This window comes from Cydia fagiglandana, chromosome 23, assembly GCF_963556715.1.
Source record: "Cydia fagiglandana chromosome 23, ilCydFagi1.1, whole genome shotgun sequence".
Lineage (NCBI taxonomy): Eukaryota > Metazoa > Arthropoda > Insecta > Lepidoptera > Tortricidae > Cydia > Cydia fagiglandana.
The window spans coordinates 8142337-8161408 of record NC_085954.1 but is presented as its reverse complement, the minus strand read 5'-3'; the positions used below and the strand labels follow the sequence as shown (position 1 = coordinate 8161408).

General features: G+C 38.3%; 1 protein-coding gene across 1 annotated transcript in view; it reads left to right on the top strand.

Annotated features, from left to right (window-relative positions):
* Positions 1–19072, top strand: part of LOC134675935 (sex peptide receptor) — a 389420-nt gene that overhangs the window by 327318 nt on the left and 43030 nt on the right. The window contains exons 3-4 of the mRNA XM_063534280.1: positions 3991–4283; positions 9012–9249. Of these exons, the coding sequence (XP_063390350.1) occupies positions 4030–4283; positions 9012–9249 (492 nt within the window). The 5' untranslated portion in view covers positions 3991–4029. The remainder of the gene's footprint in view (positions 1–3990; positions 4284–9011; positions 9250–19072) is intronic.

Sequence of the window (19072 nt, the reverse complement as noted above, 5' to 3'; positions counted from 1 at the left end):
TATATAGGTGTTTTTCTTCTAGTACAATACTCGACAGCCTGCTTTAGACAAGTGATTGCGCTTTCTGTGGATAAGCCGGCACGAAAGCCGAACTGAGCGTCATGTATCTGCAAACACTTGTCCAGTTGCACACTAAGCAGGCCGTCGAGTACCCTAGCTATAATGGTTGCCAGAGAAACAGGTCTGTAATTCGTTTTATCGGATACATCACCAGTTTTATTTTTGATGATGGGAACTACTACCGTTTTTGTCATACTCTCAGGCAGGCACGAATGGCTAATACAGAGATTAAACAGCATTGATAAGCATCTAGGTAGGTGTGGACCGGCGTACTGCAAATGCTCAACGCTTAAGTAGTCATGCCCGGGAGACTTTCCCCTTTTCATTTCCTTTAAAACTTTAGTGATGTCTTTCGCACTAAAACGAACTTGAAGGTCATTCCCAGCTCTGTCGTCGTGCATTTGCAGGTCCATGTTCCCGCTATATGATGTCTTTACGCTGAAATGCTCTTTGAACATATTCGCAATATCCTTAGCGTTTGAAATGCCGTCTACACTGACAGAGAGTCCAGGCCTTGCCTCCATTCTTTTTGTGAGTTTCCAAAAACTGCGGAAATCGTTGTTACTGTGATGTGAAGCAAGTAGATCCATTTTAATTTGTTCCTGGTGGTTTTGAACCCACCTCAGCCTAGACTTAAATATTTTACGACTTGTGCACATCGCGTCAAAAGCACGTCCGGCATTAGGCTTACCACACAACACCCAGTTCTGGAAGCAAAGCCTGGCCTCCCTGTGCGCCTGACTAACATGTTTATTCCACCCTATAACCCTATTCGACCTGGAACCACAGGTGACTTCCTTACTCTGTATAGATGCCTCGCACAGTGCGTTAGTTATTTTAAGATACAGGTCATCCAGGATCACGACATGGTCAGAATTGTTACAGTAGTGGTCACAACAAGTCCCAAGCTCAGTAGGAAAATCGATTAGTTTTAATAATTCGTTACATTTATTCGTGTAACTATCGATTTCAATTGGTGTACGCTCGCCCCATACAATTTGTTTACTATTCGGTTTCAAGTTGTAATCACAAAGCTTAGATTTCACTACATCTATATTACATTTGATTATTAAAGGGTAGTGGTCGGAACAGAACACACCATAGTTAAACGTAAACATCAAGTACTGTTTGCCAACCAGCTTCTGTGATCAAGCAGTGATCTAACCATCGTTTACACCTGTGCGCATCACTTAAATACGTAAAAGTTCCAGATTCGATACCTAATTTATCTAAGTCCGCACAGATCCAATTTTGTTCCTCACAGAAACTTAATAACTCGTTTGAAAATAACTCGCCCGGGTGCGCGTTAAAGTCCCCTAATACGAATACAGTTTCGACAGCACTTTCCTTAACTATTGCATTAATAGTACTTACGCATTGCACAAACTCAGGTAGGTTATCCACACAGTTATTTGGCATATATACACTAAACACTAAAATTTCTTTATCACCGGACGTTAACTTAATCGCACTTATTCTTGGGTTATCACATTGTATAACAGATGTTGTAGGGAAAAGTTGTTTACGCCACAACAGTGCAGACCCACCGTAGGGCCTGCCGCGTAACATACCTGCAGACGTGTCTACTGCCGATGTTCCGGTATACGCAAACTCGTCGCTTATTGTGTTAAGTAATGGCAGTTCCCAGTTTAAAATCCACGTCTCCTGAAGGGCTATTACATCTGTAAACGTGCATAGTTTTCTAACGTCATCGATTGACCGTTTTATACTTCGACAATTGAAAGAACACAAACTAAAACTGTTTCTAACACTATTATTCATTAATTAACTTGATAAGACGTGATTCGTAGCACGCGTAGCGCTCGTAGCAGTACACGTAGCACTGGCAGCGGTCGCCGGACTCGCGGTGTTTACATTCGTATAATGTTGTTTCGCAGGCACAAATCGACGAAAAATTATATTTTTTGGCCAAAATGATTCATTTAGAAACATATCTACATACTGGCCGGGCACATTAAACCTGTAAGCATTGTGGACTTTATTCTTGTCTCTCATTATTATTTGCTCCAACTTAACACTAATTTGGGTTTTTTCGAGAATGTATTCGACTATATCCGATTGAGACGTCTCTTTATGCACGTTCGTAATTACCTTTCCGCTGCTTTAAATTTACTACTCTGGGTCGTGCCAGCTGTACCAGATTTGCCGATAAACCGATTTTTAATTTTGCGATTAGACCTGTATTCGACCTTTTTCCATTCTCCGTCCTTAGCTGTCTCCGTATATGACAATTTCTGTTGATCTGCCTGTGTGTGTGCGTCATTGTTTATTTCTGCATTTACATCCGATTCCACCCGTTCGGCAGGCGATGCACTATTGGCGCTGTTGCTAAGGGCCGACAGTTGTTTACTGGTTTGCGCTCCGGCTAATGAGTCAAGCAGGCGGAGGGGTGGCGGTGGAGAGAGGGGTACTGTATCTTGCACTTGCGCAGGCGCATTGGAGTTGTTTACATCGCACATCGTCTTATCGTCGAGCACTCTCGAGTGCGACAGGGAAGGCATGATACTTGTTTCTTGTAAGTTCGAGGGAGATAGTACGGTCCTGTTCTGTTCGGGTAATCTACTCGGCGGCGATGATAGGTCAACAGGCAATAATCCTATTGGCCCGCTGTCAAGATTAGCACCACGTATTACGTTGACATTTGAATACGAATTGCTAACGTTTCTATAGAATGGACTACTCTTTGTTCTAAATTGGGGTCCCGTTATGTTCGTTTTGAGCAATTCTAAATCATCTTGCGTGACATATTGCGATTTGATGATTCTCAATTCATTTTTCAGCGTCACAATGTCTTTAAGAAGCGATGACACATCCACGGAGTCGAAATCTAACGGTGGAAGTTTGTGCAGGTCACAGCCACAAACACTGGAATCTTGTCTGGTTCAGTCACTTTAACCAGGTCCAAAATATCCTCGATATCACGCCGTTCTTGACCATCGTTTCTTCTATTGATTTTTCGTTTTCGTGGAGGAACCGACTGGAATAACAAATCCTTGGCCGTTTTGATATCATCTGTCGAGAAGCATTCTACACAAATTTTACACAAACTGCCATCATCCATAACGTGCAGCTTACTAATCACATAAGCTAAAAGTTCGTTCACAACTACATTGCAATTATTACATTTTACAATATCGGCGGCCATAGTGCGTTGGCTAGCGATACGCGATGCGCCCGATACGTATGGATGCGCGTGCGCGACTGATTAAAGCAAACAAATTTCCTTAAGACACGCCATTCTATCAAATTATAACAATAAGTGATCAAAATTCTGTATTCTTCGCCCTTAATCATCATTTTTAATATTGGAGTATGCATTTAATTAAGGAATATACAAACATATTTCCTTTTGTGTGAATCCATTTCACCGTCCAAATTGGCTTCAAAATGTTTGAAATTAAAATAAACGATGTTCCTTGGAAAATATGAATCGTGACATTTTAAATGGGTTTGTTTATCAAGTACCAATTTTTTCACGTATATTTATGTTAAAAAAAACTTAAATAAATATTCTTTATCGCACCAATAAATAATTATGTAAATGGGTGATGAGTGAATCAACTTTATGACAATGCCGCCTGTTGTTACCTTTTATTTTCGTTGTTGTTATACATGCAAAATGTATTATTATAGGTACAAAAGAGAATATTTACTCAGTGATGGCACAGAATAAATAATAGTACTAGGTACAGAAGACTCACTCTCTAACAAAACGCGTCTGTCACGATCAGCACAGATATGGCCGCTAGGTGGCGACAGTGCCACGGATGTACTTTTAGCTACCTGTAGCAAAGCGACGAAATCGCGGAGTGAGCCACGCCTGGTGATGGTTTAAAAGTTAACGCTCCCAAAAACCATTTATAGGTATCCCGAAAAAAATATAATTATTCCTTTTTCTTTTGTCCACAGATCAAAATGACGTAACGCGATGATAATTTAACAACCAACATGGAGGCTACAAAAGAATGGCCTGACTTCTTCAACAATACGAAGACCTTCAAATCCGGTGCATTTGAAGATCCGTACGGCGTGAATGACGTCATTGATGTGTCTTCAAAGATCAACTACACTTATTACGATAATTTCACTGCACCCGATTATACGAACTTCACAACGGACAATTTTTGCGCGTCTAACTTCAGCCATGTCTATTTGAATGTGACTTGCGAATTCCCTATTGATTATGCTGAGCCTATGTATGGGTGAGTATTTTGGCATGCTAATTATTTAATACCTAGGTACTTAAGAGCCAACAGGAGTGGTCATTTCTCCATACAAACGTACTCGACTGTTTCCTCCGTGGGTTTTCATGCTAGAACAATGACAACACAGATTAATATTGTCAATATCTGTGTCGGACCGTTTTGATTTTTTTGATATTTTTGTTTTTTAAGGCGCTAGAGCCCTTCAAAAATGGCCTCATTGACTATGCCGCAATGAGAGGCGTAGTATTCAAAACTGATATCAATTAGCCAAAAAAGCAAAACGGTCCGACACAGATAATTTCATTATCAGTTTTGGAGGAGGAAACAGTCGAGTACGAAACCTCGATTTTTGAGATTTTTACGCAGGATTTTTTGCCTTGTCCTTATCGCACTAGTTTTAGGAGCCGCTTCCGTTAGCGAGACGGGTATATTTACCTAAAATATTTAAAACTCAGCTCCTGTTTCGTCTTAAGAACAAACGACGCTGTATAAATATTTGCATTTTGAGATTTAAATTTTCTGAATACCTTATTTTCTCACAAAATATAATGTGTAACAATATCCTCTATCCGCCCATACGTCAAACCTTGCCAAGCAAAATGAAATTTTATTTTGTCAACACAAAGTTCAAATTAGAATGGAACAGGCAGGCGCGGATCCACCGTTGTGGGCACGGTGGGCATGCCCACAACCCTAATACCCACCCTACCCACCCCTACCCAACCCTATTGGGTGCCCTATTGATTCCCTGAGTAGAATTACGCCGATTTTTGTTTCGCAGACGCTTTGGCAGAATTTCATTAGGTATAAGTACGCAGAGTAGTCAGTTGATGGATACGCAGATTTACTTTTCGTACAATGATTGTTTGGTGAACGTAAAATTGCCCGAGTAAATTAACCATTGGCCGAAACACAGTACCTGTCATATGTATTTAATATTAGCTGAAAACTCTAATTATTAATTATACAGAATAAACAGAAATTATTTTAAATTGTGAACTTATGGCTTAAATTTAAAATTTCAGAATTTTTTGTACAATTTATTAATTAAATTCCAGCTTTATTTGACTGTCATAGGAATTTTAGTCTATATGGGTATGGAACGGGCTCCATAGACCTTACAAAAAATCGCATGCGGTAAAATTACGACTATACTTAAGTGTAGGGGCAAGTGCTCTACATGTGGACATTTTCCAGATTTTGGCCTTAGTTTGTTCATAAATCATAATTCATAAACTATTGACAATATCAAAAACTGACTTATTTCTTTTGAACAATTATTAATTCGTCTATCATTGCAGACTTAGTTTTATCACGTTAGCTAACTAGGAACCAGAGAAATAAAATAAATGTTAAAATTGATACAATGTTTGTCCATGTGATCGAGTCCCACTTGACACAAAGTTTAAAAAAAGTTATAAAACGTTATCTTCTTCTTAGTCGGATACTCTTGTCAGAGCAGTCGTGGTCATTGAGGTCGCTGTACGGCCTTTTTTGTTGTTTCCCGCCATGCTTCTCTATTTATTGCATTCCGCACGCACAGATTTAAAGGTGACCCGGTGAGAGTTTTAATTTGGTCGGTCCATCGCATTGAAGGCCGCAATCTGGGTCTTGTTCCATCCACTCTGCCTTGAACTACCAGCCTCTCCATGGCGTCGTCTTCGGCGTCATAAAACGTTATAGGTCAGGAAATTAATGCTCAAAAAACGTTGTAGAGGGAAATGCTAGGAACACAATTTTTGACTCCGTAACTTTGTTTGGACTAGTTAGGAGGTGAACATATCAAAAGTCCCCGGCTGTAGCCCCGGTGCTGGGGGGTTAGAGGGGGGTAAGAAGGTCGAATTTTTCGATTTTTCTCTGGCATGTTATATGCATCATCTCATACCGTGACATACTTTACCCGATTGACTAATAAAATAGGGTAGTATTATTTTATTATGGTTGTATGTTTGATTACAAATATCCATAATAATCTATTCTATTTGTTCCCTCACGTTTGAAATCGTGACCATATGCAATTGAAGGGATGTAAAAACAACATAACTGCTTAAGAGCGGTTGACACTTTTTTAAGAACATTGTTAATCGTTTCAGGTGTCAATCAGTGTAGTCAGTTATGTTGTTTTTGTAAACATCCCTTCAATTGCTCTTCATGCAGCCCGGTTCTTTAATAATTTGACTGCCTGATACTACTATTAGACTACCATTAAATAGCCCTCTCAATATAGTGTCTATCCAGCGCACTGGAATCGGTGTCTTACCGTGCTTGCTCTTTATAAGTCCACATATCCGATAATAATTTGTTTCTTCAGACAACTTGGCGAGTGCACAATATGTCCAGAGAAACAAAGGGTCCAATTAACATTATCCAACTGACTGCTGCTGAGACGCTGGATGCGGGTCGCTTCCAACCGGCACGTATGGAGGTCCAAGGGGGAGGCCTTTGCTCAGCAGTGGACGTCTTATGGATGAGATGATGATGATGATGATGATGATGAACTGACTGCAGGAAACGTCAAATTTAATATAGTCAAGAAATGAATGCTCAAAAAAGGTTGTAGAGGGAAATGCTAGGAACACAATTTTTGACTCCGTAACTTTGTTTGGACTAGTTAGGAGGTGAACATATCAAAAGTCCCCGGCTGTAGCCCCGGTGCTGGGGGGTTAGAGGGGGGTAAGAAGGTCGAATTTTTCGATTTTTCATTGATATCTTGGAAACTTTGCGTCATAGCGACATGACTACTATGACAAACCGAAAGTTGATAAAATTAGTTACAAGTTTTATCCAGTCAAGTTTTTCGATATCTTGAATAGTTTTTGAGATACCCGCTCTTGAAAGTTTATTAAGGGATTTTGATTTTATGTTGATATCTACATCAGTGAAGCTGTTAGGCCGTGTTTGGTATCATTTTCGTATAAATCGGGGGTGCTGAATTCATTTATGGTATCACGTTGACACTATTCCGAAGAAAAACCAAAATTAAAAAAAAAATTTAATCCCTCTTCATGCTTAAACCGTTGAACCAATTTCGTTGAAATTTGGTACAGAAATAGTTTCAGTCTCGACACAGGACATAGGATAGTTTTTATAACCAAAAGCATCTTTTGAGGGTGTGAAAAGTGAGGTGGAATTTTGTATGGGGAATCAATAACCGCTGAACCGGTTTAAATGAAATTTAGGATGTATGCATCTGTGATTTAGTTGAAAATGATACAAAACATGACTTCAAACCTTACCTTAGGCAGTATTAACCTCAGGAGTTTCAGTTCAGAAGTTGAATTCCCCCCATACTCCATTTCATAACTTTAAAGGATGAATATTGAGATAAAAAGTATCTTATGTCCTGTCTTGGGACTCGAAATAGCTGTATACCAAATTTCAATTAAATCGGTTGAGCGGTTTAAGCGTGAAAAGGAATTTAAAAAAAAAGGTACATATATGCTTAAAGTTTATATGTTTTTTCTTAGGAATGGTGCCAATGTTATACCAAAAATGAATTCAGCACCTCCGATTTATACGAAAATGATACCAAACACGGCCTAGCAGCTTCACTAATGTAGATATCAAGATAAAATTGAAAGCCCTAAATAAACTTTCAAGAACGGATATCTCAAAAACTATTCAAGATATCGAAAAACTTGACTAAATAAAACTTGTAACAAATTTTATCAGCTTTTGGTTTGTCTTAGTAGACATGTCGCTAAGATGCAAAGTTTCCAAGATATAAGTGCAAAACCGAAAAATTCGACCTTCTTACCCCCCTCTACCCCCCAGCACCCGGGCTACAGCCGGGGACTTTTGATATGTTCACCTCCTAACTAGTCCAAACAAAGTTACGGAGTCAAAAATTGTGTTCCTAGCATTTCCCTCTATAACTTCTTATTGCTTGGCCTATTACTCGACTGAAGGTTGCTTGATGAAAAGATTACTGAATGATATGTGAATCAAGAGTCTACAAAGTCAGTACTCTAAAAGTTACATCTACGAATAATTGACTCTGCGAAATCATTTTCGGCGAAACGTTGTAAGCGAATCCACAATCTTCTAACAATTGGTCGGGGAATCATTAGGGTAGATGCCCCAGCTGAATACAGAGCCAATAATTATTTGCAAGAATATAGATTATTTACTAACAGGGGCAATTATTTCTTCTTAATACCAGGTTTTAATTTACAGCCGAAGGAGTTTTTAGCGTAGGTATCTATCTAAGCGCCACTTGCATCATCATACTAACCCGGGGTTAACTGGTAAAACCTGGAGTTACCATGGTTACCAGTAAAATTTGACACTGGGTTAACGAGTTAACCCCGGGTTAGTGGGATGGTGCAAGTGGCGCTAACTGAAATAAATCGCTTGAGATCCATCTGCAAATTATAACGACTCGCACTTGGCCGATTTTGGAGTGGCTGTGACCACAACCTTTTTTGAGGGCTGGATCCGCGCCTGGGAACAGGAGACCTTTTTATAGGTCTCTGGGCGGCTAGAGGATATTGGAAAGCCAACTTTATAGATACTTATTTGAAAACTTGCGAATTTGTGTCCGTTGCTAGTATTTATATCAACTATGTACTACCGCAAGAATAGAAAAATAATGGAGTCTAAATAGACTAAGGGCTAGCTGCACCAGCCACGCTTGACAAGCTTATCAACGTTACTCAAAAGAGAACGATGATTTCCCATACAATAAAATTAGGTAACCTAATAAACTTTGCTTTATCCTTCCAGATACATCGCACCGTTCCTGCTAGCCACCACTACCGTCGCCAACACTCTCATTGTCGTCGTGCTATCCCGCAGACACATGCGCACGCCCACCAACGTCGTGCTCATGGCCATGGCTCTTTGCGACATGTTCACGATGCTCTTTCCGGCCCCGTGGCTCTTTTATATGTACACGTTTGGGAACCATTATAAGCCGCTGAGTCCGGTCACGGCGTGTCAAGCTTGGAACTATATGAACGAGGTAAGTCATTAATTTTTTTTTTAATTCTTTAAAAATATGGCAGCCATTTTAAACTTGCTAGTAGTTAAATTTTTGCTGGACCAAATGTAAAATTATACTGAGAAAACAATCACGTAAAGCCAGCATGAGTCTGTAAGATTTCAAAACAAACATAGATTCAATATAGTTCAAAACTAAACATCCGCTCGCCCACAAACGTGGTATTCATAGCCATGGCTCTTTGCGACATGTTCACTATGCTCTTGTCTGCCCCGTGGCTCTTTGATATGTACACGTTTGGGAACCACAGCCATTAACCCCCTGGTGGCGAAGCTTGGAACTATACACATGAATGAGGTAAAGTTTTTTTCAAATAAAATGTATGTATATACTTGGGTCTGAAAATGTTGAAAAATGTTGTTGTATACTTTTTACTTATAGATTCACACTAGATCAAAACGAACGTAACGTGTATACTAAGAAAATCATGACATTCATGATATAAACATGAGCATAGACCAATTAGTGTCATGTCGGTATTAGTTAGCTTATAACGAAGAAAATTTTGGACCTATTTTTATACTACACCGACAATGAAATCCAAAATAGGTATTCTAGTTTCCATTACAAATATCCAAAAAACAGTCTGAATACATTACAGCACATCCACACCGTAATACCCATAACCGATATTTTAAGAAAATGATCCTCCGAATGTGTCACCAGAGAATTATTTCATAACTCAAATCCGACATTACTCTAATGCCACCAGCAATATTACTAACACCTTCCGAAAACAACTCCCGAAAGACAAATTATTCATACTTTACCGTAAGTAAGTAGACCACAGACTAACGGACTCCGCAAATATGTATGAAGAATATTGAGTCATGCTGCTGGATATAGGGCTCCGCTTTTGGCTTGGCTGTAGTCATCACGCTGGCTATTGTGGATTGGGGACTACACGTACCTACTTACACCTTTGATTACCATACGATGTTTTCCTTTACCGAAAAGTTTGTGGCAAAAATAACAAATGATATTCACACGTTCCGAAAACTCATTAGTAGGTGCCAGAAATTGAACCTGCGACCTCCGGATTGAAAGTCGCATGTAAAGATCCACTCTCCAGCCTCCACATAAATTCAGGATTTTAAGAGTTAGTTTTTCCCTGGATAAATAACTATAACCATGGTAACGAGTGACACTAACAACAATGATCCACAAGATGAACTACTCATGTTCTTTTGGAAACTTTCCAAAATAGCAAAATTTCCACATTTTAAAATGTTGGATACTTCTCATTGTTTTGTATGGGAATCGAAATTACTTTCCCTTATTTTCTGTGAAAATTTCCTGAAATATCCGACATTTTTCTGGAAACTTTCCGCCACTAGCACTTCTATAAGATGAAGTGATCTGTGAAAGGGACTGATACATAATGACTGAGAGGAAAGTTAAATTTTCCTTTTAGAGAGAATAATAAAGGGAGTGACTGACTTTGAATCAATAGGGATTTGGAACCAATTTAATTTTGAACAATAATTCGTAATGGATGAATACAAATCCATCATTGTGACGTCAGTTGATTGTTTTATGGCTCCTCTACACGATGACCTAGCGCTGGACCAGCGAGAAGGCAATACGATGATTGAGTGCACGCACTATGGAATGGGCCACGTATATCTACACGGTGTAGACTACACCTGTGTGGTGTGTACACATCTGCGTACGCACCATCGCTGACCCACTACCTTAGATGTGCGAGCGAAAACCGACACCGTGGCCATCCCATTGCCATCCCGCCGCGCCATAAGCCATCCGACATCACTACCCAGCTACCCACTACACGCTGGCCCATCTAAGTGGGCCAGTATGATGGCCCATCATGTAGAGGAACCCTTATATGCGAGGAAGCAAAGAGGCGTAAACGACTTTCCTGATGATAGTGATGAAAAATAATTGAACACGGTAGTATAATCGTCCCCTGCCTGCTATACTATACGGCCATATCTCAAAATGTATGATTATTGGTAACTTACAGGCCTATTCGGATTTCGAGATAATCACAAGATCTTGAGACGATTTAGAGATCAACTAGATCTTCATTGGACTTGGATATCTAAGTCATAACTTGTCGAAATCGTCAAGAGGACCTCCAGAATCGCGGAAACGTCAAATTTGACATATTTATCTTACAAATATCTTTAAATTATCCGTATCGTAACTTGTTGAAGTCTAGTAGAAATCTAATTCATTTTCCGAATCGAGCCGTTAAATTTATTATATTTAATTAATGTTAACATCAAAATGTCAGATCAAGACAAACGATTATTAGCTAGAAAGGCTTGTAGCGCGTTTACGAATAACGCCATTAGTACGTAGGGGCAGGCGTGGCTCACTCCGCGATTTCGTCGCTTTGCTACAGGTAAGTAGCTAAAAGTACATCCGTTCGACCCCAATTTTGGGGTTTGCCATAAGCCGCGCGTGGCGCTGTCGCCACCTAGCGGCCATATATATGCTGATCGTGACAGACGCGTTTTGTTAGAGAGTGAGTCTTCTATACCTAGTACAGTAGAATCCGTTTATTATGACTCCGCTTATACTGACCAACCGCTTACTATGACGTAATTAGTGTGCGAAGTTTGGTTTTCATATATAATTATTTGTGACAAATTCGGATAATATGACTTCGCTTATAGTGACAAATCGCTTATTATACCCTAAAAATCCTATTTCCATGAAATTATGTCCGGTTATACTGACACATTCGCTAGTTTTCGTGGCCGTCACCACGCCTTTCCCTGCGAGGACGTTTGGTACATTCGTGACGTGTAAGGTAAGTATATTAGTTTTGATTCTCAGTGACAAGTTATATTTGTTACAAGTTTAATAAAACTCATTTCTCACAAAGAAATTTGAGATTAATTTAGAAAACATAACAAAAATAAGAAGTTTCCAACTATGTTTTGTATGACATCCGCTTAGTATGACGTGTTTGTCACTTCCCTTCGATGTCATTATGAGCGGATTCTAGTGTACTATTATTTATTCTGTGCCATTAGTACGTAGAGGCAATAATGAATTCGTAATGACTTTATGCAATACCAAACATACTCGACATACTCGTGCAATCTTCACGGCATGCACGCTCAGCCAATTTACATTACCCTTCTAGTGCTTTTGCTTTTCCAATACTCGTACCTATACTCGTTTTCGTTGGAATGTTTAAATTGTTTTAAAATAATAAACGAGTACTATGATCTAGTCTAGTGTATTATGATCATGACTGTTTTTAGGGTTCCGTACCCAAAGGGTAAACCGGGACCCTATTACTAAGACTTCACTGTCCGTCCGTCCGTCCGTCTGTCTGTCACCAGGCTGTATCTCACGAACCGTGATAGCTAGACAGTTGAAATTTTCACAGATGATGTATTTCTGTTGCCGCTATAGCAACAAATACTAAAAACAGAATAAAATAAAGATTTAAGTGGGGCTCCCATACAGCAAACGTGATTTTTGACCAAAGTTAAGCAACGTCGGGCGTGGTCAGTACTTGGATGGGTGACCGTTTCCTTTTTGCATTTTTTTCCGTTTTTTTTTTGCTTTATGGTACGGAACCCTTCGTGCGCGAGTCCGACTCGCACTTGTTTATTCCAATTTTGTTTACTCCGAAATCAAGCAATGTATGTAATGTAATAGTACCCCACTATCCGGTATCCGGCCGGATGTTAAAATAATGGCCGGATAGGCCGGATACCGGATGCAATTCTCTACTTTTGACACTGAGACATCCAATTCATATCGTATCTTTAGCAAACTTTTTACGTATCTTATAGTTCGAAAAAGGCCGTTTGTCATTAAATTTCGCCCCCTAAACTGGAATAATATCCGATTATGTAGGTATTTAGTAAATTATTTACCTATTTATGTTCTTATGTACATAGTTTATCCATCGTATTGTATTGCGTCTCTTTTGAGTCTTGATAGATGTTGATGGCCGGAATTTCAAGGCAAAGTTAGAACGTTTTACATATCTTTATGTGCAATAAAGTGACATACATACATACTTACGTACATATATACATACATACATATTCATGTGTCATCGCTTCGTAGCCAATAGCAAGTATTATTAGCTAGTATTTTACCTCCATGTAATAGACCATCGCAGCGTTCCAATGCTACTTAGGTACGTTATCGTTACGCAAATTGGTCGAGATACCGGCTCGTGTCCATAATAAGCACGTTTACCCTATTGGCAGCGTAAAGACCTGTAATGGCAGTTTGCCCTAGTATCGGCTATTTTGCCTAGAGTGTTTCTAGTTAGGGTTCCGTACCCAAAGGGTAAAACGGGACCCTATTACTAAGACTTCGGTGTCCGTCCGTCCGTCCGTCCGTCCGTCCGTCCGTCTGTCACCAGGCTGTATCTCACGAACCGTGATAGCTAGACAGTTGAAATTTTCACAGATTATGTATTTCTGTGTGCCGCTATAACAACAAATACTAAAAACAGAATAAAATAAAGATTTAAATGGGGCTCCCATACAACAAACGTGATTTTTGACCAAAGTTAAGCAACGTCGGGAGTGGTCAGTACTTGGATGGGTGACCGTTTTTTTTTTTGTTTTTTTTTTGCATTATGGTACGGAACCCTTCGTGCGCGAGTCCGACTCGCACTTGCCCGGTTTTTTATAGCTTCGATCGCTTACACGTGTCCTATTTTAAACCCATTTCAACCTTAGACTGCATAGAGAGATATCTAAGTAAACTTAAAGACCTCACTCCATATATGATTTTTCTTACTAAATATTAATAAGTTGTATGAGAGATATTGGTAAAACGAATTATTAATAAGATAGGTAACACACTACATAATTAAGCATGATTATACAAACTAAGTATACATATTCTTACTATACAAATAACCTTTCGCAAAGCTCGATTAAAACTTATTATAAATGGGTTTATTTATATTATCGTCGGGTGACAAGCAAAAGTCACTAAGTACTATCAAAAAATGAAAGTAACAATGCACTTTATTACACTTGTAACACGGTTTATTTTCCAATAATTTCAATGGTCTTAGTTATTGACTTTTGCTTGTCACCCGACGTTATATTCTTTGTTATATTTGTTTTTTACTCCTAAATCGGAAAATGTCAAACGAAGAGGCATAGTTATAGTTAATATACAATAAACTGTGTCGTAATATTATCCATAACGTCAATAATGGGGAGTCCCCATTATTGACGTTATTATTGGAGACTATATTTGGCACTCCCAATGTCTGTAGATATAAATCAACCCTCCTTTGCCTGTGCCTTTCGCACCTATGCCTGTGCTCCAAATATACATATTACGTTACGTTATTTTACGTTATACGTTATACATAACGTTGTTTATCAAAGGGTTCAACAACTTTTGTAAAGCTTCGGAATACACAAGGCAAGTCAGATCAAATTACTTAACGTGCCCTGTACAGGCGGAAAGGTGTCACTAGAAATTATGAACGCGAGATACGCTATAATGATAATATAATGACAATACACCGTAGCATTGTAAAGGAAAGAGGTGACACGTCATAATAAATAAATAAATATAAATAAATAAATAAATATTATAGGACATTTTTACACAAATTGACTAAGCCCCACGGTAAGCTCAAGAAGAAGATCGTAGAAGTTTTGACTTTTAATAACACTTGAACTACGTGTGCTATCAATTTCGTTGCAGGCTTATCTTAGTCTAACTCTAGGCAGTTTTGTTGTTACTTCAACCGTTTTTATGGTCACGTAGCCAAACTGGCAAAAACGGAACCCTTACATTTTCGTCACGTCCATAATGTCCATACGTCTGTCTGTCCGTATGTCACAGCCATTTAAGTCGAAAACTATAAGTTATTTGTTCAATGTTTCAAATTATTAAAACCAAAGGCATAATTAATAACAACAATTAATATTTTAATGAAATTAGAAATAGTCCAGTGTATTTTACGAGCCGCTACTTAGTTCAGAGGTTAAAATAAATATTAAGGGAGGACACTCAATAAAATTAACTAAAAGTGAAAAAAAAATCAACGTGCGGCACATCATTCTATAGGTGTTTGAAAAACAACGTTTAGGTTCCTGAAACATTTTTGATTAACCGAATACTTTTCAAATTAATCGCTTCGCAACTCCAAAAAAAATCGTCCCAATAACTTTTGTTCCGGGCGTACAAAAAATTTCAATAAAACTAAGGAAATATTTCACGAGTTAAACAATAAACATTATATTCCACGAGTTAACTTATTTCATGGCCCGTGTACATTCGAATTGTACAGTCAGCAATGTCATTATGATTATTATGAATACGGGCAGTGACATCGCGTGAACTAATCTAGCGGGCGAAGTCGTATCTGCGAGGCCCTTTTCTTTCACTGTGCCCGAATGAGGCTCGCGCGAGGCCACCCATGGGGCGCGAGGCCCCCCTTAGGGCGCGCGCTGTGGGCGACGGCCCACTTCGCCCACGCCTGGCTACGCCACTGAATAAGGGGGTAAAAAATAAATGACGCGATTGAAGTTCGTGTCATACATTGTGATACAACAGGAAACAACCCACGTAATCTCAGTCTTAAAGAGCCATCAAAAAGCTGTCATCTGGAGTACTGTTTGTCAGACCCCCCCCCCTCTCATTACTCAGACAATCTGAGGAAAACGTTGGGAATAATGTTATCCATGACGTTACATAAAAAGATCGCTTTCAATGACTCTTTCAGCGAGTATACAGGGGTATTCAGAAAAATGGTATCATTTAATTATTTTCGAAAAACCGTCAACTTTTGGGTTATTTAGACTACTAATGAATGAGATAAAGAAAAAAAGTGTCCCTAGATTTTCATGCAGGTTTTCATTCAAACTAAATGGTAGGTACACTTTTAAGTAGGTAATAAAGGTCCATACAGAGTGTTTTCCCAGTTGAAAGCAAAAGAGTGTAAATGTGACGTCCCACGGGAAAAGGTACCTTATAATCAATATTATTACTCAATATTATTGCGGCGCTATGCGACGTAAGCGCCAGCCGCCATAAGGTACCTTTTGCCGTGGAACGTCACAAATAATCGTATATGATTCATAATTGTTACCTACATATTTGCCGTGACTTATTTTTCTAAAGTGTTTATCAATAAAAAGACACGTCAACATTGTTTACCTTTTTTGTAATGCAAAAAAAAACGAACTAGTTAGGTATACATTTACTTATGACTAGAATCCATGTGCATCATACGATCCTAAAACCGTCATCCCGATACTAAACACCCTGTATGTGTATACTCAGCCATATCGTTATCACAAAGCATGTTCGCGCAAATATTTCTCGTTCTGATACAAACTTAACACAATGAAAACGTCGTAACCGCCACACAATTCTTTGTACACTTTAGTCATTTTCCCATGACGATGCAGCCGGCCTAGCCAAGGTTACAATCGCTATCGCTTCGACAACGAAAAGCATTATGTCTCTCTATCACTCTTCTACATAAGTGCGACAGGGACAGTTGCGTTTCGATCGCTACGGAGTGTAAGCGATCGGCATCTTGGCTACGCGGCCAGATTTCTTTCGTTTTCCTCAACCCGTAGCCACCATGTTAGAAATAATCGGGAAATGGATTGTGCTTTAATCCCGTGAATATCATAAAGGAAGCGTGAGTATGCAAATATTATAGCTTTGTATTCTTTTTTTGGTTGTATGTTTTTGTCGACAATTTCATTTTTGATAACTGTTTTTGTTTTTATCGCAGACTTTTCTATTAACCCTTAATCGGGCAAGGGGTTATTTACCACTTTATTTTGAATTTTGTTTTTTGATGGATCAACCTTTGAATAACTGACGACCTCATGCTCATTTAAGGGTCAATCAGTCATCCATCAAGACGAATATTATGTAACCACTATATTATGAGGTTGTATTGTTTTAACCCTTTCCAAGGCATTAGAGACATTAGAGTGTCGGGAATTGTGCAAAATTGAACCCTACCATTGGAAATAAAGTTCAAAATCAGGTGGGAAATAAAATTGCTTTTGCCTCATAAAGGCTTTAATGACATTCACAATTTCGATTTTCTCTCGATTCGGAATTTGATTTGATCTCATTTCTACATTCAATCGAGATGAAGTTATTGAGTGTTTGATCAAATGTCGCAATGGCGGTCGTAACATGCGATTCCTGAACACATCATAGAGAGTTTATAATAATATTAAATTAATAATATATATGTGTGTCGTCGGTGCGAATAAAAAAATCGCCATGTATTTTTAAGCTACTTTTCAGGAGACAAACATAACTGTTTATTTTCCTGTTTGTAATATATTTGTTGCGCCTGTATTTTTTTTCTGATAGATCAGTGATTTTTACATGATACTCATGAAGAAAATAAACAGATTTATATGTAATTTTTTACATTATTATTATTTTAACCAAATTTTACTACATAGCGACTTAAATTTGGTTCATTAAAATCGTCATGTGTGAAGTTTGTACACATAACGATTTGTTGCCAAAGTAACATAGTACGAGAGATGATACATAGGGTATTTAACTGTATTTAAAATAAATTATTGTACACTATGCATGAATAAGCACCTGAAGATTAATAGTAAAACGTAGACAGCAGTTATTTTTAGACACTATTTTTATTTTTAAACCCGTTTAAAACTATAAAGAGTAGATAATTTGATAACTTCTGATTGCTTGGTCTGCGGATACTATTTTCCACAAAGATTTTAGAGTTATATAAAAAGAATTTGAGCAAAAATTCAAACAATTACCTCCATTTTTATTTTAGCGCGTATCCAAGGAAACCTTTTAATAAAAAACATGAGGTCGGACCAAATAGGTATATGAACAATGGACAAAGGATCCTTTATCAAAAAGAGCTCTCAATTTAACGTTTTCACTCATATTACACGAACCTGCGTAAATAATAAAAAAACCGGCCAAGTGCGAGTCGGACTCGCGTTCCGCACATTAAGTCCAGTCGCGCTTGACCGCACATTTCTAATAGGTTTTCCTGTCATCTATAGATAAAAAAAATATTTTGTGTATTTTTTCAAAATTTTAGACCAGTAGTTTTGGAGATAAAATGGGGGGGGGGGGCATTTTTTGGCTATTTTCTTTAATAACTTCTAACTTATGTATTTTAAAATTATAAAAATAAATATTTGAAATATTCAAAATGAGCTCTATCATTTGATATAGGTATATAGTCGCACCAAACAAAGTCTGCAGTGGATTTGATAGCCCACGCAGTGTAAGTATTATGTATACGACATAATTTCATAGAAGTTTGACGTTTAAAATGACACTTGCACTGCGTGGGCTATCAAAATCGCTGCAGACTTTTTACGGTCTGACTATAACACGATTTAACTTGAAAAACTTTATTAATTTTAAATTTCCTATTTACCCCCCAAAAGTGGCTCCCATGTTTAAAATTCATTTTTTTATGTTACATTTACATGTCTATCTTCTGTCACTAATTTACATATGTGTAGTAGTGGAAGCAGTTATAAAGTTGACCCAAAATTTTTTTATTAAGCTATGAGCTTCATCACATATGTTCCTTGAGTAATTCTAAGCATTTCAAGCCTGGGAGGCGATAAGAAATGTGCGTCTACTCGGATTTGTAATGAATTCAAACTTTCAACCCCTTTTTAACCCTGTTAGGGGATGAATTTTACAAAACGCTGAAATTACTTTTCCTGTCTTTTAATAATATCCCCAAATACAAAGATTCAAGTCCCGCGTCCGAAAATTTTTTTGATATCCATACAAACTTTCAACCCCTTTTTCACCACCTTAG